Consider the following 27,237-nt stretch of genomic DNA (forward strand, 5'->3'; position numbering starts at 1 on the left):
ACAATATTTTCTGTATGCTTGAAATTTTTTTATAATAAATGTTTGGGAAAATCCATAATTTCTGTAGTCTCCTTTGTATTTAAGCTTCAGAGTGAAAAGTAAAACTTGTAAAAGACTTGTAATAGATTAGTTGAACTAACAGAATTTAGCATTATTCATTTCTGCAAGGGAAATATAGAAATAAAGCATAACATTGTCTTTATTGTATTTGGCATGGTGCACTTGAATTTTCTAAATAAAATATTTTCTCTGCTTCCTGGTTGGGAAGATGATCATAGTGGCTCATAAACATAGTTCCTTTTAAAGCCCATTTGTTTATAAATGAGCTTAGAAAAAATTTTGTGGAGAACTTTTACCTTAAAGGAGTTAAATTGTGTTGTGGCTTGCTTTGCATAGTATACAGAACCCCACTTGAGCTATGCTTGGTCACTCTCCTAGAGGAAAGTTCAAAGGGAAGTAAAGAGTAAGTTTCACTTTAATATTTTTAAAAGCATTCAGTGCCTGTTCAGGAGTTACCTCCTGGCAAATGGCAATGTTGGGTTAGAATTTTTGAAAAACAAAATCTAATTCAAAACTAATTAAAAATCTGATAAGTTATATCTTTATTTTTTTGCCAATGTCACTTTCATATGAATTTGTTTTATAGTTTATATTCTGCAATTTTAAAAAACCTTACATTGTTTTCTCAGATGGCTTCTCTGGGAACTACCTTGTATATAGACAAAGTCATTATGTATTAAAATACAGTTATATATGAGAAAAGCAATGTAATATTTTAGGCTTATGCAAATTACTAAAGATTTCAGTTTTCATAAACTATTTCAGTTTTGGTATCTGAATATTTACTATTTGGAAAAATCATGTTAAAAATGATCTGACATTTGAACTGAGGTGAACTGTTTCATGGTTCTGTTGAGTTATTAAGTTTAGTATGAAGTGCAAGTATAAAAAAAATTTTAGTCTGAAGCTTTCTTGAGTTCGCAAAGCAGTGATGGGTTTTATATGAGTAATACATTGTTGTGTGTGGGTGTGCTCTCTGTATAATTATGCCGGCCCATTATAGTCATATGTCTTTCCTTCCTCTCTGTTCTCTCCTTCGTATGCAGAGTATTTGATTTCTGACACTGGAGGACAACAGCTCTCAATAAGTGACGCCTTCATCAAAGGTAATTTTATCAACAACTGTCCATGTGATGGTGTTTCTTTTGCTCAGGAGGGTATCCTTAGGGCTTAGCACATTGACTGACAGAGAAGTACTGAAAATATGTTTGATTAGTACTACTAACACAGTTTTAATGTGTATAATGACTTTGAGAATGTTGAAAGACAAGAATATAAATTTAGATTTGGTTTGAGAGAAGGATCTGAAAAGTAATTGTTTAAAAACTTTTAAAAAGAATTTGAATTTTATTCTTTTAAAGGCATGGATAGTGTCTTACATCATGAATACAGTATTAAATATTGATATACATATCATCAGGGATTGTTAGCTTTATCAAAAAGCCTATAGACAGGTTTCATCCATTTGAGGATGCTGCTTTCCCATGTAGAGTTGGGAAAAGAAATAGACAAAAGAGGCTAAAGAACTAATTTTGCTGATCAGTTTCTTGGGGAGAACAGGAATATAGAAGAATATAAGCCTATTATTACCCATTCCTTATTTAGCTTACTGTAAAGTAAGAACATACTCAGTTATTTCACAATACTTCTTAGTTTAGGTCTTGAATATGGGAGAAGTTCCCTTCCCAGTGTCTTTTTGGCTTCTGGAGTTTTGGATAAAAGAGAAGGTAGGGCAAGTTAGTGCAAGGGAACTGATCACTTGGCAATCCTTCTAAATTCACTTCTAAGCATCTGGTTCAACTGGAAGTTTATAGACTGGCAGTTTATATGATTGAAATGTGCAGGTCTTGTACCTCCCATATCATGCACACATACTTTATGTAATGACTGTTGGACTGTTTAGTGGAAGTTTTTTGCTAGATTGGTATGCTTTGAAAGGGAAAGGATTAGAGGATTTTTCTTTTTTTTTTTAATTTTTACACATACATTTAATAATTTTTTTTAAAATATCACAATACAAAAGTGCCTGACAAATTGTTTCTGGAGCTGAAATTTATAACCAAAGTAGAATTAGTGGTATACATGCTTCAACCAGCCCTAGGATTATCTCCTCCAGATAGGATCTTTTCAAAGCCATTAATATTCATCAGAGCCTGATCTCACAAGGATTGTCATACAAAAAGCTTAAGAAGTACAGCACTTGCCTGAATTTGTTGGCAAGCTATAAAGCTACATATTGCAAATGCTTGAAAACAGAAAGATAAAATCTGTCTTCAGTTGTCTCAATGCAGTGTGACACCTTGGTTGTATTTCATCAATAACTTTAACATCTCCAAAGTACCTAACGCTAACCTAGGTCTGACCAAATCAGCAAAATGAGAAAAATGCCACCAAGGTAGTTGATTGGCATTTTTTACCCTTACCAAAGCAAGGATTTAAGTTGGACAGAACTTAATTTATGCATGGAAATGGTGGATGATTGATTTATTTTAATGGGGGGAAGATGAAGTGAGTGAACTCAGGAAAGACTGGGAAATGAAATCTGAAGTGAAACTGCTGAGCCAGCCACCTATTCAGAAAGCAGGATCTGCCCCAGATTTGTGACCTGAATTATTTATCTTTACCATTTTTCACTTGTAGCATATTGCCCCGAGGAGAGGTAGCATTCGTTCACTTGTTCTTGTTTTCTTTTCTTTTTTTTTTTTTATTGGTTGTTCACAACATTACAAAGCTCTTGACATATCATATTCTAAGCATTACCTATCTCCTTTCTTTCCATTTATTTAGTCACTTCAGTTATTTAGAGTAAGCATTTTTTCTGCAAAACATTTATTATCTGTTGAATTTGTCTTGATTCATTTTTACCCTTTAAAATATTTTAATGATTTTATAAAACTTTATATAATTTGCTATGTATCATGTTTTAATATTTCTTTGTAGTTTATTTTCAGGTCTATCTTGTTAACAAGTTTCTTTAAAAGTCTCTGCTAATATTGAAAAAGAAACACCATAAAGGATTGTCTATATAGATTTCTACATTGTCACCTTCTGTTTTGGGATATCTGAGTTGAGCTTCTTTCTTGAAAGTTCAGTACCCCCACTATTATATTCTGCCAGCATTCAGATTTCAGTTGAATGCAGTCAGTTTGTAATTTTGTAGGGGAAATTAGCATACACAACTTTCTCTCTCTCTTTTGTGGTGCTGGGAATCAAACCCAGGGTCTTGCACATGCTAGACACGTGCTCTACCACTGAGCTATACACTGTCAATCTCTGCTTCTATATTTTTAATGTATTTATATATGTACATATGTTTATTATTATATATATTTTATATAATTTATGTATTTATTTTACATCTTTGCCCTTTCATACCTGTATTTTATATTGGCTAACTTAAAAAAAATTGAAAAGAAAAGTTGGTAATTTCTAAATATGTGAGTAAATGGCATAAAACATGGCAATAAAATACTGACTTTATATTTTATATTTACTTAGAATCCTTATTTAATCGTCGGGTGGAGGAAAAATCCAAAGAGTTGCCTTTCACACCTTTGGGCTGGCATCATAACAACCTGGAGCTCCTAAGGGAGGAGAATGGGGAAAAACAAGCTATGGAGAGATTGCTGTAAGGCAGAGAGCTTTTAAATTTTAAATGTCCATTTTTATGTTCAATGACTTAGGCATATGTGTAGTTCCTCTTCCTTATAAAGCAAAAAATACAAAGATTACTTAGAAAATAAAGCCTATTCTGATTTCTGATGAAATATCTTATTAAAAAGGGACTTGTCTGTTCACATTTGAATTTATGTAGTGAAATTTCATTTTAGCAAATTAATGGGGAATGTTAGTTGGATTTATTCACAGATTTTATTTATGTACAAAATCATTAAGGTACAGATACACCGAGAAAATATAAATTGACCTAGAAGATTCACCTGTGAGGTGTAATTGAAATGTTTATTCTGTTGTAGACTGCTTGTATCTTTAGAATTATGTGTTTGGTTATATTAACTATGCACACTTCTTTCTTCTGACATTTTCATAGTTCAGCTAATCATAACCACATGATGGCACTACTCCAGCAGTTGCTCCATAGTGACTCATTGTCACCATCTTGGAGGGACATCATTGTGTCACTGGTCTGCCAGGTTGTTCAGACAGTTCGACCTGACGTCAAGAACCAGGATGATGATATGGATATTCGTCAATTTGTACACATTAAAAAGGTGAGCTCTGCTAATACTCTGCCTATGCTAGGAATCAGTGAGGCAGGCCTGGTAGCATTTGTGTCTTAATGGAAATGTAAAAAGAGTCATTACCCTGAGGGTTGCTGAGTGTGGGAAGTTTGGTGTCTGCTCTGTTAGCAGTGCACTTAGGGGTCATGAGGGCCTCTCAGAGGAAGTGAGAGGTGGACAGAAGGTGTGAGTTGGGTGGATAATCCCCCAAAATAGTTTCTCCTTTCTTGCTTCCTCTTCTTAAGAAAGAAATCAGTTATGAGAAAATCTTGTTTCAGATTACTGTCACCATTCTGAGGAAAACAGTGGGTAATTAATTTAATTAGATAGTAATGGAATACTTTGTATTTTTTACTATGATATTTAAAATAATAGTTTTAATTGCCAAAGCAACTAATTTATTCAATCATTGAGTATGTTAGAGTACCAACACTATATAAGAAAATTAGGAGTAGCATGATAATCATGCTGAGATGCCATTAATCATTGGTTGATAGGAAGATTTATATCCTGGAATTTCTTGTCTTTATTTGGATGTGTAGTAGAAAATGTTAGCACCATCTGGCTGGATACTAAGGATTTATCACTTAATTTTATTGTTTTTTTTTTTAAATTTTAATTATTCCATCAGATCCCAGGTGGAAAGAAATTTGATTCTGTGGTTGTCAATGGCTTTGTTTGTACCAAGAACATTGCACATAAAAAGGTAATGTGACTTAGTTCAACAGTGAAATTCAGTGAACTATGGCTCTGTGCTCTGTTAACTAGTCTTTCTGAAACATGGAAAAAAAGGAGAATAAGACATTGAGGGGCAACTAGTAATGTTTGTCACAGGGGTGAAAGTTTGGAGGTTTCTTGGAAGTTCCCTGTTTTAGTCAGCCTTTTCGCTGCTCTGACTGAAGGACCCAACTAGAACAACTGTAGAGGTGGAAAGGTTTATTTTAGGGCTCTCAGTTTCAGAGGTCTTAGTCCATAGAAGACTGCTCCATTCCTGGGAGAGGGCGGCTCCAGGTGAGGCAGGACATCATGGCATAAGAGTGTGGCAGAGGGAAAAAGCTCATGATTTGATCAGGAAGCAGAGAGAGAATCCATTTGCAATATACAAATATATAACCCATAGTCACACCCCCAGTGTGACTCCAGTTCCTCCAGCCATATCCCACCTGCCTCTAGCCACCATTCAGTTAATCCCATCAGGGATTAATTCACTGATTAGTTTAATGTTATAACCCAATCATATCTCCTCCAAACCTTCTTGCATTGTCTCACATGTGAGCTTTTGGGGGACACCTCATATCCAAACCATAACAGTCCCCCAGAGCTGATGATGAATGAACTGGAATTTGGATAATAGACATTCACCAGATGGAAGAAGGAGGCTCAGTCTTCCATATAGGAAGGTTTCAGGTTTCCCTAGGGATACTAAAATCTGAGGGTGCTCAAACCTCTCATATAAAATGGTGTAGTATTTGCATACTTTGAATTATCTCTGTATTACTTATAATAGCTAGTACAATGTAAACACTAGATTAATAGTTGCTGTGCTGTATATTTAGGGAATAGAGACAAGAAAAATCTGCATATTTAGTTAGGTACAGTCCTCTTGCCCATGAATATTTTCTGTCTATGATTGGTTGAATCCATGGATGTGGACCTTGTAGATACAGAAGGCTTCAACTGTAAGGCATTTTACCTCCAGAGAATTGTTAGTGATCAAAGATAAGTAAAAGTTGCCTGAATTCAGTATTATTTTTCAGCAGTGGTCCAAAGTTAGTATTTACATATAGACACTTATTAAAGCGGCACATTACCTTTTAAAGTAGTGCTTTAAATAAGATTAAGTGGGGTTTTTTGGTGGTTGTTATTGAATTAAGAGGTCAGTGTGTCATGCTGTTTTCAGGAACTGAAGAAAACCATGTGTAACTGTGGTAGAAATGTATGCATGAGTGACCAACTTGTCCTACTGACCATATTTAGAGAATCTTTAATTTGCTAAAAGAACCTTGAATATAGTTCCCCAGCTAGTGAGTCACTGTTCTCAGTACTGTTTGCCAGTTTGGGGTCTCTAAGATGGGTCAGTCTGAAATCTTGATTAGAGAACTCAGTCCCTTTTGCCTGTGACTTTAGTTGCAAGGTTGGCCAGACTCTGTTTTTGGACATGCTTGAAGACTTTCTCTATGAACTTCATGTTACCCAGTTCAGTTTGCCAACTTGTGATTGTTTAGAAATTTATTCCATTATAAATGTTCAGGAGGCATTTTAATTCTTTTCTTCCTTTTCTATCTTGAATTAAATATGCTTTCAAATTTGCTGATCTCTTTGAGTTTTTAAGATAGCCTATCTGTAAGACCCATTCCTACCTCTTCTTACAACATTAGGGGGAAAAAAGTTAGATTATAGAGGAATGGATTCAATTAGTGTTTCAAAAGAGTAAATTTTTTAAGAATTTTTCATTGATCAGAAAAGATTATTTGTTTTTAAAAAAATGAAAGAATAACCCAGAAGAATTAAATTAATACTGACATAATGAGATGTTTTAAATTAGCGGGAATTAGGAACCATGTGAACTTAATTATTAAAGAAGGTCTGTAAAGTGCAAACCTTTAACAGCTTTAACAGTCTGTTCTTTTTTTCTAGATGAATTCTTGTATTAAAAACCCCAAGATTCTTCTGTTAAAGTGTTCCATTGAGTATCTCTACAGAGAAGAAACTAAGTTTACTTGCATTGATCCTATTGTGCTTCAGGTAAGCACTCACTACTGAAAGTGGTAATTTGAAGGAATGGCTATGTACAATGATGCTTATCTCAATTATTTTGAAAGGAAACTTGTTGCTCTTGTTTTATTTAAAATTTAGTTATGGAAGACACTTCTATGAATTAAACTTTACAAATAGCTTACCAAAATCTCTGTCACTCATTATTTTTAAAGCTTTAGAGTGTTAAAGGGAAATGTACATGACTGGGAATTTATGGAAGAAAAAATGAAAATCCAAATATTGCTTTCCCTGGACCATTGATTTACTGAGAGAGTTTCACCAACTTTTCAGATCTCTAAAAGACTTTCCAGTTTGTAATACAGTCACTTTTACTAAAACACATTTCTAGAACATAGCTTGTACGTTGTTAGAAACTTGGGGAACAGTGTCAGATGGAAGCTGCTGATTCTGGGGCTGTTCCTAAGTATGGGGTTCTAGAATAGCGGAGTAAGATTATAGCCCTCATTTTGGCTGCCACATAAGCAAGAAGTCTCTCAGCTCTATTTTAAGAAATTGAAAGTGAGCATCTGTTGGCAGGACTCTCTCCCCAGCGAGGTGCACCTTCCAGCTCTGGGTGGCTTCTTGGTAGCTCTGCTGCTCTGAGCTCCATTTCCATTTGTACTGCTATAGTTTTGTGCATTTAAAATTTCTCTTGAGGCAGCCTCCAGCCATACTGAACAATGTACCTGGTCTTTCCAAGTTCTCTGTTAAGGTTCCAATTAGTGATTTTGTTATTGCTCTTGCATAGGTTTTAAGTCTTCAGCCCCAACTCTTTTCTCCCATAAATACTATTGTAGTTTGTGGTCATTCAAAATGGAAAGTTTTTACCAATGTAAATATAATACTACAGGGAAACATTTATATTTAATTCAAGAAGCATAGGAAAAGCATTTCTTAAAAATTCATAGATAATCACATTTTTCTAGGAGTCATAGGAACAATCACTTTTGTTCTAAATTCATAGGTATCACAGAAAAAGTGAGGAAGTAAGTTGTGGTCAAAGGCACGGTGCTTTTATTTATTTATTTATTTTTATGGAGATTGATTAAATACAAGGCACTTAACCACTGAGCCACATCCCCAGCCCTTTTATACATTTTATTTAGAGACAGGGTCTCACTGAGTTACAGCCTCGCTAGGTTGCTAACGCTGGCTGTGAACTTGTGATCCTTCTGCCTCAGCCTCCCAAGCTGCTGGGAGGTGTGTGCCACCACACCCAGCACACAGTGCTTTGGAAACTCTGCTCTTTTACTTAATGAAGTGCGTTACCTGGAACTCTGTCATCTTTGGAATTCAGCTATGTTTTCAATAAAATGGAGGGGGTTTGATTAGATTTATACCAGTCTTTCTAGCTCTAATTTACTGTGACTTTTTGAGATTTCAAAGAAAAAACACAATTATTATTGTTCATATAATCCAAGATGCTTTGATGTTGGGTTTTGGCTGCAGAGGATTAAACTCCAGGCCTTGCATTTGCTTATCACACCCTCTACGACCAGGCTAAAGCCCCAGATACTGTGCCGGAGGCTTTTTGGTCTCACAGAAGATGTCAGATGACTTTCACAGGATAATAATCACAATTTTATTGATTATAGGAATGTATCCTGATTGTAGATGTATTCAGAGGTCTAGAATTGTATGACTTGGATCAACGAACTAGTGTAATTGAAACCAAACAGATATTGTTTATAAAAATTTTATACTTCATCTGTTTTGTTAGTACTCCATTCTTTCAGTCCTATTAACAAACTAAAGTCTTTTCATGTTAGAGAGGTAAGCTCTGGACAAATATGTAGTTAAGAAACATGGGTTGATTCAGATAACAGAAAGTGTCTTATCTTTTCATCAATGCTTTTAAACATAGTTTAATGATACCTCTAACATTTCAGTTTGGAATTGATGGAAATAAAGTACCAGCTGATATGATTTTTTCCCCCTCCTTCCTCCCTCCCAATTCCAGTAATGAAATTAGTAATCAGAGAAGCCTAAAGGTAGATAGTCAGAAAAAGGAACATACAAGGGCAAGAAGATAATTAGGCTGTGATATTATATTGTCTTTACAAGGCCAAAAACACTAGGTCTGATGGTTTGCTATGTTCCCCTTTGTGTCTACCTCTTACTCTTTTCTAGCTGAGCTTGGACCAGACCCCCTTTTTAAATGCTGTTTCAGGTACACTTACAGTAGTTGATTGGAGTTGGGTGAATAGGAAATTTATTTGTCATTCCTGTAGGAGAGGCAAAATATTGTTAAAAAATCAACTTATTTTAATTATGCTTTATTGGAGCTTCATAAATAACTTTAAATGCTATTAAATTATAAATTAATAAGCAGAATAGAAAAGACATTCCATTTTGTTAATAATGGGAGAATTTGAAAATATATACAATAATAGAATTTCTCCTCAAATTCTTTTAAGCATAATCGATGGTTCAGAATGATGAATGAAATTCTTGATTGGGTGTGAATTAATTTGGTTACTGATTTATTGTGATAAAAACCACTTAGGTGAGATTGATATTAATAGTCAAGCTGTCCTAATATTTTAATATATTCTGATCTTAAATTGTATGAGGTATAAGGCTAAAAGGACCATACCTCCTAACAGGCAGGTTCATTAAAGGGAATAAACAATAAGCTCTTGCATTTTTGGTGGCTATGAACATTATTATAGTCTTGCTCAGAAAATACTTTGGACATATGGAATAGGAGTGGCAAGCTTGCTCAGTTTCAGTTGTCTGCCATCTGGAGCCCAGAAGTTTTATGAAGTAGTTAATGAATTGTTTTGTCTTAATTCTGGTTGTTGTTTTCAATGTTCATTTGCTTTGAAATCAAACATTTGTTATTAAATCATATTAAGCATTAGTTTTAGATCTCTGTAGCTATTCAGGGTGGAATATGATCAGTTGGGAGATTGGAATTAGGAAAGTAGCTGAAATAGCGTCTGTTTGAGAGTCATTTATTCTGATATCTAGAAAAAGGGTGACTTTTGTTGGTTTCAAAAAAGAGGATTATAACCGTATTAAAAAAATTCAGTAAGTGGGAGCTGTGAGGTTAGAGTTTGGTTGGTCTTGCTGTAGTTTTTTTAAACTCTGAGAGCTAATTAAATGTATTAGTACTTGTGGATAATGAAGGACTAAAAATCTTTCAAAGTAAAATTAGTTGGAGATTGCAGTTTCTCCTAATTTTTTTCAGCACAAGTAATATAGTTCAGAATGATTAATGAAATTCTTCGTTGTGTTTGAATTAATTTGGTTATAGATTTATTTGTGGAATAAAAATATTTAGGTTGAAAGCAATTTTAATTGTCAAGTTATCCTGATATTTTAATATGTCCAGATCTTGAATTGTAACAGGCATAATATTTCTGATTTATCTTACTTAGGAAAGGGAATTCTTGAAGAATTATGTCCAGCGAATAGTTGATGTTCGACCTACATTAGTTCTGGTTGAGAAAACTGTGTCTCGGATTGCCCAGGACATGTTACTGGAACATGGCATTACTTTGGTCATTAACGTAAAGTCAGTGAGTTCTTATTTTTTTATTTTTATGTCACTTAAATCCATAGCTTTTCACTTTATATTTGTGCATGGTAGGTCTACAGTTATCTTTATTTCTTTGCTGCACCGTAGAAGACATGGTAGGTATTTCATTATTAAGACTGAAGAATCTCAGATTAGAAGAAAATCTGCTTGATTATATGACACTTACTAAAAGTTTAATTAGCAAGTATTTGTTGGTCCTTTATTTTGTTTGGGGGAATTGTACAGCAGTAAAAATGTTCTCTCCTTTGAAAAGATTACCCTCTGCAGAATAGAGGCCAATTCTAGGGAGTTTTTCTTTCTTTTCCTCCACAGTAGCTTGTGATAATGCATGATACTCAAATGCATTTTGATGATAATATTAGTATGGGTATTGTATTTTAGTGGGCATGTTTTAATTACTTAGCAACCCAGTGTAGACTTAACTCTGACTATTGTTTATAATGTTCAGTTGCTTTGAATTCTAGAATAAAAAACTGATTTTAATTATTAAAATTAAGGAAATTCACTATGAGGTTCACATCTCCATTACTTTTCCAGGTTAAATTCACTAAGGTTTTAATTTTTTTCTAATTTTGTAATACAGTGTTTTTCTCTTGTAGCAAGTTTTAGAACGAATCAGTCGGATGACCCAGGGTGATTTAGTGATGTCAATGGACCAGCTACTCACAAAACCACACTTGGGCACTTGTCACAAATTTTATATGCAGATATTTCAGTTGCCTAATGGTGAGTGATCTTTGGCATAGATTCACTTGAGATTGGGGATTTCAGAGATTTAGTGAACTCCTTAGTACTGCAGCATTTAGTTAGTAGGAAATATCAAGCAGCAGTGGTTAAGTGAGTGTAGGCAACTGTAGTCTTATTCTTGGAAGGGTGGTTTTTGTTTTTAAGAACTTAAGGTAGAACTTAATTCTGTTGGGACTTCTGGATTATCACCTAAACCTTCTTAACTTTTTGTTTGTTTATTTGTAGAACAAACCAAAACACTGATGTTTTTTGAAGGCTGCCCGCAGCACCTAGGCTGTACAATCAAGCTCAGAGGAGGCTCTGATTATGAGCTGGCTCGAGTCAAGGAGATCCTAATATTTATGATCTGTGTAGCCTATCATTCTCAACTAGAAATCTCCTTCCTCATGGATGAATTTGCTATGCCTCCCACATTAATGCAAAGTCCTTCATTCCATTCTCTGATTGAGGGACAGGAGGAAGATGGGGCTGTGCAGGAGCAGTATAGCAGAACCTCCTTTCCCCGGGATCCTGACTACCCTCCTGAGTTTCTGCCCTCTGATGATAACACTTTGCTGGAATCCAGGATTATGTTTGAGAAGGGTGAGCAGGAAAATAAAAGTATTCCACAGACTGTTGCCTCTTTGAAGCATCAAGAGTATGCCACCTCTGCTTGCCCCGCTGGTGTCCCCTGTGCTCTTTTCCATTTGGTACCAGAATCATTGTTGCCACTTCATGTGGACGAACAGGATGCTGTCAGCAATCAACAGCCAGAGATTTTGCAGCAAATAGATGAGCAAGATCCCAAAAGCCAGATGAGAACCTTTAGAGACCCTCTACAGGATGACACTGGATTATATGTTACTGAGGAAGTTACCCCCTCTGAAGATAAACGAAAGACTTATTCTTTGGCCTTTAAACAGGAGTTAAAAGATGTGATCCTTTGTATCTCCCCAGTAATCACATTCCGGGAACCTTTCCTTTTAACTGAGAAGGGCATGAGATGCTCTACTCGAGATTATTTTCCAGAGCAGATTTACTGGTCTCCTCTTCTCAATAAAGAATTCAAAGAAATGGAGAGCAGGAGGAAGAAACAGCTGCTCAGGGATCTCTCTGGGTTTCAGGGCATAAATGGAAGTATTCAGGCCAAGTCGATTCAAGTCTTGCCCTCGCATGAGCTAGTGAGCACTAGGATTGCTGAGCATCTGGGTGATAGCCAGAGCTTGGGTAGAATGCTGGCTGATTATCGAGCCAGAGGAGGAAGAATTCAGTCAAAACATTCAGACCCTTTTGCTCACTCAAAGGATGCATCTGGTACTGCCAGTGGCAAATCAGGAAGCAAAACTGAGAGTGATGAAGAGAGAGGGCTGATTCCAGGTGATGCATTGTGGTCCACAAAGGTAAGCCACGGCACTGGCTTTACATTTTGCATTGTTATCTAGCTATGAAAGTGATCTTTTTCTTTTGTTTTCTAGAAAGAGAGATTTGTTTATGGGCACATTACTAATAATGGTAGTAATTAATGAAGAAATCTACTTTAAGATGAGAAAATGCAATTGCTTAATAAAAAAAGACATTCAGATTCATTCCTTATCAAGGAAATGCTAAATAGTAGTGGTGTTAAATAATTTTTTATTTGTGAGACTGGCAAAAAGATCCACGATTAATGAGGGTATGGAAAAAACAACTTGCATAAATTTCTATACACTTCTCTAAATTTCTCGAAAGTGATAGGGAGGTATCTTAATGTATGGGTACATTTATATGCCTTTGACCCAGTCTTCCTACTTTTTATAATCTATTGCTGAAGAACCAATTAAATCTGTTTGTATAAGGATGCTTGCATTTGGTAAGAATATATGTACTAGGATATTTATTGAAGCAATGTGTTTAGTTGTTTGTAGTGAAAACAATGATTTGGATTGCATTTAATGACATGGATAGAATCGGTGATACATTTTTGGTTTTTTTGGTGTGTGTGTTTGTGGTAATGGTGATTGTACCTAGAGATGTTCTATCACCAAGCTAATCCTCAGCCCCCCACCTTTAAATTATTTTTTTTTTTGCAACATAGTCTAGCTAAATTATTAAGACTGACTTTGAACTTGACAATTTTCCTGACTCAGCTTCTTGAGTTGCCAAGACTATAGGCAGACACTACGACATCTGGCTTTGTGATATATTGTTGTGTGTTAACAAGGAAGTTGTATTTTAATATATGTAGCCCCATTTTATAATTTTTATAAAACAAAATCACCTGTGTGTTCATACTTATGAGGGTATTTGTATGTGTGGATGTTTTAGAGAGCTAGCAAAGAGGATGGACATATGTTTTTAAACTACAAACCACTGAGCTTGGGAGGTGGGGTGGAAGGCTTCTCCTCAGATGTGCAGAGGCTTCATGTATTTTAAGAACTTCTTTTTGGATTTCTGTAGCATAAATTTGAATTTCAACAGATAGCAGTTGCTACCTCATAGAGATCAAAAACAGGCATAAAATACAGGTGAGGAAATACCTTAGAATTTAGAATTCTGGGCATCTCTGATTAATGTTATATTCAGTTATCAGATCAGACTTTCATATGGACATTTTAGTTTCATTTTTCTCCCCAAATAATACAGTTTTGAAAGAGTATTTAAGAAAACAAACTATTTAGTATCTTTTTATATTTTAATTTAGACTTTTTAGATTGTCTTTCTTCAAATATCAACTGTTCTTCTTCCTTAAATATAGTTTCTTGTAGTATTAAATTCTCAGCAGAACTCCTGCAGTGATGACAGGAAACTTTACCAATAGAGTGGAATATATTGTATGTTAGAAGCAGGTGGAATTTCAATGTATTCTGACTTCCAGTGGCTCATGTGTTCCTTCTCCTTCAGGTGGACTGTCTGAATCCTGCTAACCATCAAAGACTGTGTGTGCTTTTTAGCAGCTCATCTGCCCAGTCCAGCAATGCTCCCAGTGCCTGTGTCAGTCCTTGGTAGGATTCTTCTCCCTGTAAACTATTGCACTTAAGAACAGAATTCTAGCAACTGAAAAAAATGTAGACATTCATACTTGTTTTTAGGTATATGGCACATTGCTGGTCATAGCTAAGTTGACAAAACTCTGAAATTTGTAAATATGTAATTTGTTTATGGGAAGAAATAAATGAGAATAACCTGAGAGTGAAAAAAATGTGAGGGATAGAAGAGAAATTTGTACTTACAGAAAGAAAGTTGACACACACAAGTTGAATTTTGATGATAACTGTTAGGCAAGTTTTTCTTCAGATACCATTTTTATAAAAGCAATCAGCCTTTTGCTATATTGTTTTTATTTTTGGTGCTGGGGATTGAACCCAAGGGCTTTGCACATATTAAACATGTGCTCTACCATTGAGCTATACCCACAGCCCAGTCTTTTGCCTTATTAATGGGTTTTATTCTAAAACTTAATTCTCTGTTGATTGACAGAAACACATTTTATAATGTTATAAATTATTGTTTCAAATCATAGGCACATGATCCTCACATAGACTATATAGTTTTACATGATATAGCTTACCTTTAGTTTAACATGTACCTTGTAGCTCAGTGGTAGAGTGTGTGTTTATATTTGTGAGTCTCTGGGTTCCATCCCCAGTACCACACACAAAACAAGACAAAGTACTATAAGAATGTAATTATACTTTCTGCAGTGTTGTTTCCATGACAAAACACTTCCAGAAGTGATATTCTGGAAGTGGTATAGCAGTGGTACAGGTCCAGTAGGCAGATGGGGGTTGGGGAAGCCCACAGGGATTTTCTCTGGGAGAAAAGGGACTCCTTAGGTCAGAATTTGAATAAGAAGTGGGTTTTTAAAGGCACATAACCTAACTCTCTCGTTTGTGAGCATTTGTAGATTAGATAAAAAGTTAGCAGTTGGATGCTTAGTAAGAAGAGCTGCTGTTCAGTAAAGGTGTGGACTAGAGAGCAGACGACAGAGTCCTCTTTTTATGTTTAGGAGGTGTAAGGTTTTGTAAAGGAAACTTTTACCTCTTTCTAACTCAGATCAGTTTTACTTAATTAATATTATAGTTTATGCATCCTCATTAAATAATTTCATAAGGTACTAATGGACTGGGAGTGGAAAAGATGGTATGGTGTTGCTAGTCCAAACTTGTTTTACAAGATGATGTAAAACCTGTTCTATAACGACAAATATTACCTCCTTTAATACTTCATTATAAGCCCATTTTATAATCAGAATGTGTGGTCTCATGAAGTGTATTTGCTGTGTGGTCCTTGTGTTTCTAAGAAGTGATCTCTTCTTTTAGGATTGTAACAATGGAATTTTATGGGAAGAATGATCTTACATTAGGAATATTTTTAGAGAGATACTGTTTCAGGTAAGAGCTAATTTCCTTGTGTTCCATTATGGCTTTTTGAAGACCAGAATTTCAACCTAACACATAAGTATGAGTTTGATGTCAAGTGTTATATGGTCCTCACTTTAACACCACATTAAACCATGCCATGCAAAGAAGTAATCTACTTCATATTCAAATTGGGATGTCTTACACGGCACTTTTCTCATATATTTATCAATCTAATAACCTTGCCATCCCTAGGGCTTTTTCAAATGTCTTGTCCATATAGTGATTCAAATGACAGGCAAGGGAAGTGTTGGAGGCAGCTAGCTAGACCTCATTTTAAATCTTAGTGCTATCATTCCTCACTTACATGACAAAAGGCAAGTAATTTAATCTCTACCATTCCCCCTTTAAAGGGAATACCAGTCCCCCAAAATGTCTAGGTTTTAATGGATAAAATGAATCATCTTGAAATTGTTGGACAAATAGAAATGACTTAACAAGTGGAACCTGTCATCACACAGTAGTTGATGACAGGGGTTCAGCTGCAGCTCAGAGCAGCAGGAGTGCTGTATACTTTGCTCACTGGTCATCAATACTCTAGCAAGAATGCTGCTCTTTATTGACAGTGGTTCTGAGTAACCAGTATTCATTATTCTTGGCTTCTATGTTTTATGCTTAATATGAGAAGGGCTCTTTTGTTTGTCAAAGGCCTTCTTATCAGTGCCCTAGCATGTTCTGCGATACTCCTATGGTGCATCACATTCGGCGCTTTGTCCATGGGCAAGGCTGTGTGCAGATAATCCTTAAGGAGTTGGATTCTCCAGTACCTGGATATCAACATACAATTCTCACGTATTCCTGGTGCAGAATCTGCAAACAGGTAAATATACCTTGGTACTATAATATATGACATTTATTTCTTTATTTGTATAGTTTTTGGGGGAGGTGGTAATCTATATTATTTTGAAACTGGTTGTAATTGGGCTCTTATTTTATCTTCCTTTGCTATATGTTCAAAATAATGTTCATTTTTTGACAATTTCACTACTGAAATATATCAGTCATTAAGTAAAATTCAGGTGCTTTGTTCAGTAAATATATTGAGACCATATCTTGACAGTTATTAATTATTTTATTTATTCATTCAGCAACCACTCATTTTGCACCATCTGTGTGTCAGGAGGTACTGTGCTAGGTCCTAGGAATGAAAAAAGAATAGAGACTTTTCATCTAGGGGATAAGACAGATTTGTAAAGTTAATTATTGCAGTATATCAGGATGTTTGCACAATAAATCTGAGCTTATATCAATATTTCTCTCTGAAGAGGTATGAATGAGACAGTGTTGAAAGTGAACCCTACTGATTTTCATGTAAAATCTTGAAAAAGATATGAGTTTTATTTCTTTCATGTGCCTTTCTTTACTTTTCTAACTCGGGGGCAAATATTTGGCAGCATGATCATGTTTTTAATACATAATTTTTTTATCCAAATTACAGTGAGTATATATCCAGTTTAACTTCATTGTTACCATGGCTTTTTTTGGAGTTTATTTTTGGAAGGAATATATGACAATTACAAAATAATAGTATGACTTACGTTAATATCTGCTGTCAAATCTAGTTCCTCCTGCATTAGCAAATACACCAGCCTAAAATCATTCTACCGGTTATCAGTCTTACTTTCATATTTATCTTATAGGCCTTTAGTTCTCATTAGATAGTTGGTAATATTTTTTGTGAACTCTGTAGATTGATCATTGCATTAAAGGAATAACTTGAATTTGAACTTTATATCTTGCATACTTCAGTATATGCACTTTATTTTAAAGACAAAACTTTCTGCTTTGGGGATTCTGATAGAAAAGAGTTTTGTTATACAAAAATGAAGAACTTCTAGTGTAAGAAAAGTTACAACTTAAAAAAACCAAACATAAATATACTTAATATTAAATGTATTAAATTTCTAGAAACCATGGTTATAGAAACAATAGGCAAAGAGCATAACATAGCAATTTAATACAAATGGATAGTAAATGTGCAAATAAATTTCACATTAGTAATCAAAGCAATGAAACCAAGTAGAAATTAAATAAAATGACTTTTTTTTAAAGAAATGGCATTTCAAATATTTATAATTCCTAGGATTGGTAAGAAAGTAGAGATTGATATTCTGAAATACTGTTGGTACTGGAGGTTTTATAAACTAGTACACCTGTTTTGGAAGACAGTGTGTCAAAAAGTATGAAAGACCATAAGAATGTTCATGCCCTTTGATATTTTATTAGTTTATTTCAAGGATGTAACTATGAATGTTTTTATGTATGTACAAGGATGTTCAACACAGCATCATCCAAATAAGGTGAAAATTATAATGTCTTACATGCACATAAGTAGGGATTGGGTTTAATATTCTCATATAATAGGATAATCCTACAGCCATTTAAAAAGTTGTAAAGATTATCTTATGATAAAAATATTCATGATTTCTTGCTCAGTAAAGAATAAAAGCTTATAAAATTGTAGGAAAAGAGTTTGTACAAGTAACATTGACTGTAAATATGTATTCATATATAGAAAGTAAACATACAGGTTTATTGCTGTTGGTGATGTGATTATCAGAGATATTGCTCTCCCTCACTACCCTCAGCTCCACTCACCTATAAACTTTTTTCTCCCTGTTTTCTGCATTCAGAATATATTGTTTGTATTAGAAAAGACATTTTAAAAATGAAGTTCTCATTATTATTAGATAACTTAAATTATTTTTGTCGAATTCCAGGTAACACCAGTTGTTGCTCTTTCCAATGAATCCTGGTCTATGTCATTTGCAAAGTACCTTGAACTTAGATTTTATGGGCACCAGTACACACGTAGAGCCAATGCTGAGCCTTGTGGTCACTCTATTCATCATGATTATCACCAGTATTTTTCTTATAACCAGATGGTGGCATCTTTCAGGTAAGGAATCAAAGGGATCTTGTACATTGTCATATTTCCTGAAGGTTTTGCAACATTTCTACTGTTACTGGATTGAATTAAATTGTATGTGTCATCTCCCACCTCCACCCTTGCAAAAGCACAGAACCAGACACTGCTAAGAGCTATTAGTGTTAACTTAATCTACCTAAAAAAAATGTATTATTATCCTTACTTATAGACTTTATAGACCTTACAAGTGAGGATAATAATATTGTATGTTCATTTATAGAGCTAACAAGTTTTGGGGTCTTGATTTGAACCCTGGTTGACCTATCGGTTTCACTCTTTTTTAAAAAAACTTTTTTGTAGTTATAGATGGACAGAATGCCTTTATTTTATTTGTTTATGTGGTGCTAAGAATTGAACCCAGTGCCTCATCTATGCTAGGCAAGCGCTCTGCCACTGAGCTACAGCCCCAGCCCCTCGGTTTTACTCTTTGTTTTGGCATTCAAGAAACTCTGTCAGAATTTTTGCTAAGGTATTAACTACCATAAAGATAATCAAATACTTGTAATAAAGCTAAAATTTTAAGTTTAATAAGTAAATAATCACCACTGTGGTATTAAATAATTTGAGGAAGGGTTCAGGCTCTGGCTTCAGAATGTATCCAGGATCTGAACACTTTTCACTACCCTCAAAATTTAGTAGTCTCAGACAGTTTCCTTTTGGCCTTGTCCCACAGCCTGTGCTCAGTATGATCTTATTAAAGGAAAAATCAACCAAGGTCACTTCTCTGCTCTAGATGCTGCACAGAGTCCCTGTTTCACCCTGAGTGAAGGCCAGAGTCCATTTACTGGCCTATAAGTCCTTACAAGCTCTGTCTGTCTGCCTAGGGCCTATCTCTGTCCCCTCACACACATGCTAGCCCCTTGGCTCAGCCTCACCTGTGTCAGGTAGGTTCCTGCCTGGGAGCCCTGTGCTGGTTCTTCTTTCTCTAAGCTCTTCATTCACAGGTATCTGCCTGCTGTTTACTTACTTTGCATGAGTGTCTGTTCCAGTTTTCCGTACTCTGATCCCCTCTCATGACTAGTATTCCCCTGCTTCTCTTTCTTGTTTTGTATTTCTCTTGACACTTAGCACTTGAAGTATGTGTTTTAAATATTTATTTGTTTTTTTTTTAAAGAGAGAGAGAATTTTTAAAAATATTTATTTTTTTTTAGTTTTCGGTGGACACAATATCTATCTTTATTTTATTTTTATGTGGTGCTGAGGATTGAACCCAGCGCCTCCTGCATGCCAGGCAAGCGCGCTACCGCTTGAGCCACATCCCCAGCCCCAATTTATTTGTTTTATTTTAAATATTTATTTGTTTTTCCTGAATCATGAGGAAATATCTTCAGTATCTAAAATAGCATCTGGGACATTTTAGACTCTCAGGGAACATTTGCTAATTAGAACTTATTTCTTTTCTTAAGCAAGAGCTTTAACCGTGAAAGTACTGTGTAGGTGGGGCATAGCATTGACTAGGCAGTACCTCAGGCGGAAAGGAAATATTCTCATGAAGATTCCTCAGGAGTGGAAAGGTAAAGAATATCTATACCTATACCTATTATAGGAAGGAGTCTCTTCCTTACTCATAGAGAAGGTTTATATCAAAATCAGTTTTGTTTTTATAACAAATGAGGATAACTTCAAAAGGATACATGATGGCATCACAGTGCAGTGATGAATCAAAACAAAATCTAAAATTGAGGAAAATATTTATGATTGAAATTTGTCTTCAATAACTTTGATTTTAAAAAAATACAATTTTATAGAAACTTTATTTTCCTTTATGCCTTATTAGGATTTAATTGACCATCTGGATATATCTCTGCTCAAGGTATTAAAATATTTTTCATTTTTCTGCTGTTACTTGTATTTCTTCTCTCAGTTATTCTCCCATTCGGCTCCTTGAAGTATGTGTTCCACTCCCTAAAATATTCATTAAGCGCCAGGCGCCATTAAAGGTGTCCCTTCTTCAGGACCTTAAGGACTTCTTTCAGAAGTAAGTTTCAGTTTCTTTGGTGATCCTCTTTTTTTAAAAAAGTCTGTGATGTATAGGTATCAAGTATCAAGTATCAAGATTTGTTCATTTAACCGTCTTTGAAAATGTCGATAACTTTTTTGAATTGTATGTTATATGTGCTTTATGGAAAAAAATGTAGACAATACAGGAAAGCATTTTTTAAAAAGTTGAACTCTGACAATGCAAACAACTGTTAAAATTTTGAAGTATATCCTTCAGGTCTTTTTTGGTGTGCACAATTATATGATTTTTAATTAGATAGGACTTTTTTCAGTTATGGTTTTGTGTCTAGTGTCTGCTTTTTTCCCTGTTTATGTGGAGTGAAAAATTTGATCTCACCTTCTTTAAGGTATGTAATGTTCTCTGGTTTTAGAGTTTCACAGGTATATCTAGCTGTTGACGAAAGACTTGCATCTTTGAAAACTGATACATTTAGCAAAACAAGAGAGGATAAAATGGAAGATATCTTTGCACAAAAAGAGGTAGTTCATTTCTTTAATAGAAAATCAAAAAGTCAATTGTCTACTTACTAGAAATTGTTTTTTTGTGGGGAAGGGTTATCTATATAGTGCCTATTTACTGAAATTTTATCTTGTTACCTGCTAGATGGAAGAAAGTGAGTTCAAGAACTGGATTGAAAAGATGCAAGCAAGGCTCATGTCTTCCTCTTTAGACACTCCTCAGCAACTGCAGTCAGTCTTTGAGTCACTTATTGCCAAGAAACAAAGTCTTTGTGAAGTTCTGCAAGCTTGGAATAACAGGTATATGATTTTGCAATTTAATTAATATTATTGCCAAATTGGCTGTGCCGTGACATTTGAAAAATTTAAATAATTTATTAATTATAAACATTTCATCATATTTTTAAGTTATAAAGAAACTTCACCCACTCCCTCCTTTCCCTTTTTTTAAATCCTTTAAAATGTATGGTCTAACCTTTAGATTGCTTGTGAAGATATAAAAACCAAAGAAGGGAACAACCTTCAGTATTGTTTCAAATGTGTATGCTGCTGAATGGAATTTGACAGAATTAGTGTGCAATGAGTAATAATTGAAATAATTAGTGTGCAATGAGTAATAATTGATATGAGGGTGTTTTAGTTAGCTTTTTTGCTGCTGTGACCAAAAGACCGACAAGAACAATTAGAGAAGGAAAAGTTTATTTGTGGCTCATGGTTTCAGAGGTTCTCAGCCATGGATGGCTGACTCTGTTGCTCTGGGCTAGAGGTAGAACATCATGGCAAAAGAGTATGGCAGAGGGAAGCACCTCAGGAAGTAGATCCAGAAAGCAGAGACAGAGACTTCTCTCACCAAGTACAAAATATATACCCCAAAGGCATACCCTCAGTGACCCACCTCCTCCAGCCACACCCTACCTGTCTGTATGCCACCCAATTAATCCCTTCAGGAAATTAATGCTCTTATTTGGTTAAGGCTCTTATAATTCAATCATTTTCCTGAAATTTCTTGCATTGTCTAATACATGAGCTTTTGGGAGATACCCCATATATAAACCATAACAGGGGTGAGAATTCCAAATATATTACTGTATTTATCTTATGTCATTATTTAAAATTTATTTTTAGAAATATTTTTCTTTATACTAATTTGCTATTCTTTTATAATTGTAGTCATATCAACAAGAGCTCTTGATTTGTTGGTTAGATATGATAAGAATTTAGTCCTAGATAGGTACAACTTTAAAGTCTGTTGCAATCCAAATAGGAAACGATTGTGATTTCAGAGTGTAAAAAGAAAATTTATAAATATTCAAAGTGCTAAAAAACAAACCATATTCTTTGACTGCAGGTTGCAGGACCTTTTTCAGCAGGAAAAAGGTAGAAAGAGACCTTCAGTTCCTCCAAGTCCTGGAAGACTGAGACAAGGAGAAGAAAGCAAGGTAGGAAAATAAACTTTTGTCTTTGGTCCTTCACTATAATTGATTCCATTCATAACACTTAGAAGTGGTAGTTTAATACATAATTGATTAATATCAAGTAGATTTTCCATCTTGAAGTTGTGAGGTTTCAAGGAGATATAGGACTTGGAATACTTTTATGTACTAGCCTGAAATAAATGATCCGTTCTGTTTCATTTATTTGAAATATTTATCATAAATCTGTTCTCCACTGGAGTCACTGAGATACTCTCATGGTGATAGCAAGTGCTACAAAGGAAAAGATGTGGGTACTTAAGAGTGTGTAATACAGTCCTCGTTTGTTTTACTATGAGTATTTATCTCTGTGCTTAAAATGAGAAGTTCTTAAGGTGTCTGAACTGGGTAAGTTCTACATCTTAATTTAACTGAATTAGTTGTATTTTGCTGGGGAACAAATTGCCATAGATTAGTGTCTAAAAATATAAATCTATAATTTCATAGTTTCTGTGGGCCAGAGATCTGGCAAGCATGGCTAGGTTCTCTGCATAGAATTTCACATAACTGAAATGAAGATTTTGGCCAGTGCTTCTGTCTTACTTGAGGCTCAGGGTCTTCTTCCAAGCTCATTCAGATTACTGGCAGAATTCATTTTCTGGTGGTGATAAGAAGCAGATTATGCTAAGTGAAGTTTAGCCAATCCCTAAAAAACATAGGCTGAATGTCTTCTCTGATATAAGGTGGGTGACTCAAAATGGGGTAGGGAGGAAGAACATGAGAAGAAGATTACCACTAAATAGGGAAGAGAGGTGGGAGGGAAAAGGAGGGAGAAGGGGAATTGCACAGAAGATGGAAGGAGACCCTCATCATTACAGAATACATGTATGATGATGTGAGAAAAAAAAAAGTGTGTCACATCAGATTGGGTAGAGAGAAGTGATGGGAGGGAAGGGGAGGGGAAGGGAAGGGGGGTTAGGAAGCATAGCAGAATAAAATAGACATTATTATTGCTATATGTATATATGTGACTGACCAATGTGATTCTGTAACCTGTACACTCAGAAAAATGAGAAATTATACCCCATCTGATTCAAATATATGATATGTCAAGATCATTGTACTGTCATGTGTAACTAATTAAACAAATAAAAAAAAAGATTATGTCTGGCTGTGGAAATTCCCCATTAAAAAAAAAAAAAAAAAAAGAATGAGCTTCCCTTCTGTTGGTGGCTATTGATTTGGAGGCCATTCCTAACTCCTCCAGGCTATCTGCATTCATTGACCTGTTCAAAGCCTGCAACAATAGTCAAATCCCTCTTGTGTTTCAGATCACTTACTTCCTCTGTCTCTTATTTATAGACTTTAATGACTCATGAGATTACATCAGGCCCACCTGGAATTTGAGGTTTGAGGACAACTGACTTGGGACTTTAATTACAGCTGCAAAATTCCTTCATAGCAGTACCTAAGTCAGTGTTTGAGTAGTTGGAAGAAGGTATATACACACCAGGGGCTGGTGACCATCTTAGAATTCTCATCATGCTGCCCAAATTTCACATGAGTTGGTATCAGTATTTTTCAGGTCCTCATGCTTTGATATCACAACAGCTTTGAGCGAGTGTTTTCTTTTTATGTAGTGTTTTGTATTTATAAAGGAATATTTTCATGCACTGATCCAGGAAACTTTTGCTTTTTAGTAATATATAATGATTTTTCCTTTTGTCTCTTAAACAAATGTGTAGGAATCCTGTTCCCTTACAGTTTAGGTGAGAGTAAGAAAAAGATTACTAACGATCATTTAAATTTTAGTATTTTCCAGTTAGTTCAGGGCTATTAATAAGCACAAACCCCTGGTGACCTTTCCATTTGCCCACTGAACGCACTGCAAAGGTAATGGTGTAAGATGTTGATACAGAATTGAAAAGATACCATCATTCAACAGAAAGTTATCTTTTTGAAAGATTAAAGATTGATTTGAAATTCTGTTGCACTGCCTTTATATTTAATTATTTGATAAATAGTTCTCAAGTGCTTATGATATGCTAGGAACTTTTCTAGGTTATAGTGGATGCAATTAGGAATAAAGGTCATATAGTTACTGTCCTCATGAAATATTTTTCTAGTAAGTAAGAGACTGATAGTACACATGTGAACCTATAATTATAAAAAGGCTCTGAAGGAAGAAATAAGGGAGATAGTTTTGCTGAAAGAGTAGGTAGTGGTGGTGGGTTATTTTATGTAGGGTGCCCAAGGAGGTCTCTCTGATGTGATGATATTTAATCAGTGAACTTAGAAATGACTTTATTGAAATCATGTGGCACTGATAGTCATTCTAAATATATTTTATCCACAGATAATTAGGACTTGAGAAGGTTCAGTGGATAATAAAAGTTTACTAGCTTAATGATAATCTTACGTATTTCTAGATGCCTTAATGCCAAGAAGTAAGCTTCTGTTTAGAACAATATTCTCAAAGTGTGGTTCAAGGACTGTTGAGGGTTTATGACCTTTTCAGGGCTTCTGTAAGTTTCTCTTTATTAACCACATATCTGTATGGAGCCAGAACTTTAATCATAACAGTGTATTCATCAGATTAAATGCAGAAGCCAAATAGGAATCTAGCTAGCTAGACACTAAAGATAATTGAAAAAATGCAAAACAGTGCCACTTTTTCACCAATTGTTTTTAATTTTGGAAAATAAGTATTTTTTATTTACTCAATGTTTTTATACTTGTGCTAATATTATAATGGACTTATTACTATATTATTATTTTAGGGTACTGAAGATTGAATCCAGGCGTGCTTAACCACTGAGCCACATCCCCAGCCCTTTTACTTTTTTATTTTGAGACAGGGTCTTACTAAGTTGCTTATGGCCTCTCTAAGTTGCTGAGGCTGGCCTTGAATTTGCAATCCTCCTGTCTCGACCTTCTGAGCCGCTGGGATTATAGGCCTGTGCCACCAAGCCCATCTTGGGCTTATTATTTTTAAATGAATAAATGAATATTATAAAATGTTCTCAGGTTTAATTTCTAATAAAAAATTAGATTAATTAATTTCTAATTAAAAGCTACATTAAATTATAAAGTGGTTCTTTGTTATTTTTAGTATAACAGGTCTTGACATGAAAAAGTTTAAGATTCATTTGGTTAGACAGTTTTAAAAATGTGATTTTAATATTCCCTTAAGAATACAGTATTTATTTCTTTACAGATAAATACAATGGATGCGTCTCCACGGAATATTTCTCCAGGACTTCAAAATGGGGAGAAAGGTTGGTCCTTGAGTCTAGTGACCACTTGCCATTGGAAAGTTTGCATAAGTTGTTGTTTTATAACTGAATGAATTGTTTTTAACTGCCAATTTTAGCATTTTTTCCCCAATACAATTACTCAGAAACTTTTAACCCCCTACTTATAGATCATTTGTAACTCTATCATCTTAAGCTTATCATATAATATATTGTAAGAAGATAAGTTAGGAGACAGAAACACATGAAATATAGAGAGGACTGCTATTGAAGGAAGAAGGAATAGAGAACAGGAAATTGAATTTCTATTTTGCTCATTCCTGAATCCCCAGGTTTCACTACAAAAATCTTGTAACATTTAATTTATATATTTATTGTCACTAAAATATTTCCTAGGCTTAAAATATCTTTTCTATATCTTATTAGATAATTTGGTGTTTTTGTAGAAACCTTGTGGGAGAATTTACATAGACTATTTTTGTTGGGCAAGAGCTCAACTCAATTTTTTTTGGTATTTTTCTATAATAATTATGATCTAGTATCTTTTCTCCCCCAGAATGAGCATCTGATTTTTTTTCCATAGTGTCCTAAGACATTGTGTTATAGTGGAAAGAGTATTGTGTTAAATAGGAGTCAGATTTGATTGATAGTTATAGTCCCCTGAGATTTGATTGTGGTCAAGTCATATATGGAATTTTGTTTCCATTTCTGTGACATGAGCTACCTGACCTTGATAATTTTTAAAAAGCTAAAATTCTGTGTTTTAGCAATTAAAAATATGAATTGGCATTTAAAAACATTAATATTAAGTTGAAATATACTTAATATTTTTAAATGACTCTTAGGATTGTATTTTTTTTCTTTTTATTTTTTTAGAGGATCGTTTCTTGACAACACTGTCCAGCCAAAGTTCTACCAGTTCTACCCATCTCCAGTTGCCTACTTCACCTGAAGTCATGACTGAGCAGTCAGTGGGAGGCCCACCTGAACTAGATACAGCCAGTGGTTCCGAAGGTACAGTTTAAGTCACTTTTTCTATATTTCATTTACTCTAAGGCTGTTAGTTGTCTCTTTGGCTTATATGGGTCTCTGAGAAAGAAAAAAAATCACTGCTAATTCTTTGACATAATGCTTTCTTAACCCTTAGAATATTTATTTTATACTTACCAAAAGTGCTTTTTAAGATAGAGCTTTTCATTCTATCACTTCTTTATTTAGTTGCACTACTTGACATGTAAGTATTACAATAACAAAATGTGATTCAGCTTTATCTACCTTCTGGGGCTCTTACTTCTGTAAGTTCCATGAAGTATAGGGTTGCTGCTTTGTTAAAAAAAAAAAAAAAAAGAGAGAGAGAAATCACTGCCATTTCTCCCAACAAAAATATTTACTTCCTAACAGTAAATTAGTGCCTTGTCCTTTCTTTCCTTGCTTTCTGTTTAAGTAATAAATTGCTCAAT

At 34.7% G+C, this 27,237-nt stretch overlaps 1 protein-coding gene across 11 annotated transcripts in view; it reads left to right on the top strand.

The window, feature by feature from the left end:
- Positions 1–27,237, top strand: part of PIKFYVE (phosphoinositide kinase, FYVE-type zinc finger containing) — a gene marked incomplete at its 3' end in the record, with an annotated part of 81,875 nt that overhangs the window by 38,635 nt on the left and 16,003 nt on the right. For all 11 annotated transcript variants that reach the window (XM_081260543.1, XM_081260552.1, XM_081260550.1 and 8 more), the window contains 18 exons: positions 1,107–1,166; positions 3,559–3,688; positions 4,109–4,289; positions 4,930–5,004; positions 6,936–7,043; positions 10,439–10,579; positions 11,199–11,325; positions 11,572–12,725; positions 14,206–14,306; positions 15,624–15,695; positions 16,371–16,542; positions 18,443–18,621; positions 20,516–20,629; positions 21,024–21,132; positions 21,257–21,411; positions 22,460–22,550; positions 25,741–25,801; positions 26,654–26,791. In XM_081260543.1, the coding sequence (XP_081116669.1) occupies positions 1,107–1,166; positions 3,559–3,688; positions 4,109–4,289; positions 4,930–5,004; positions 6,936–7,043; positions 10,439–10,579; positions 11,199–11,325; positions 11,572–12,725; positions 14,206–14,306; positions 15,624–15,695; positions 16,371–16,542; positions 18,443–18,621; positions 20,516–20,629; positions 21,024–21,132; positions 21,257–21,411; positions 22,460–22,550; positions 25,741–25,801; positions 26,654–26,791 (3,168 nt within the window). The remainder of the gene's footprint in view (positions 1–1,106; positions 1,167–3,558; positions 3,689–4,108; positions 4,290–4,929; positions 5,005–6,935; positions 7,044–10,438; positions 10,580–11,198; positions 11,326–11,571; positions 12,726–14,205; positions 14,307–15,623; positions 15,696–16,370; positions 16,543–18,442; positions 18,622–20,515; positions 20,630–21,023; positions 21,133–21,256; positions 21,412–22,459; positions 22,551–25,740; positions 25,802–26,653; positions 26,792–27,237) is intronic.

This window comes from Spermophilus citellus, assembly GCF_964194105.1.
Source record: "Spermophilus citellus genome assembly, chromosome: 11".
NCBI classification, from domain to species: domain Eukaryota; kingdom Metazoa; phylum Chordata; class Mammalia; order Rodentia; family Sciuridae; genus Spermophilus; species Spermophilus citellus.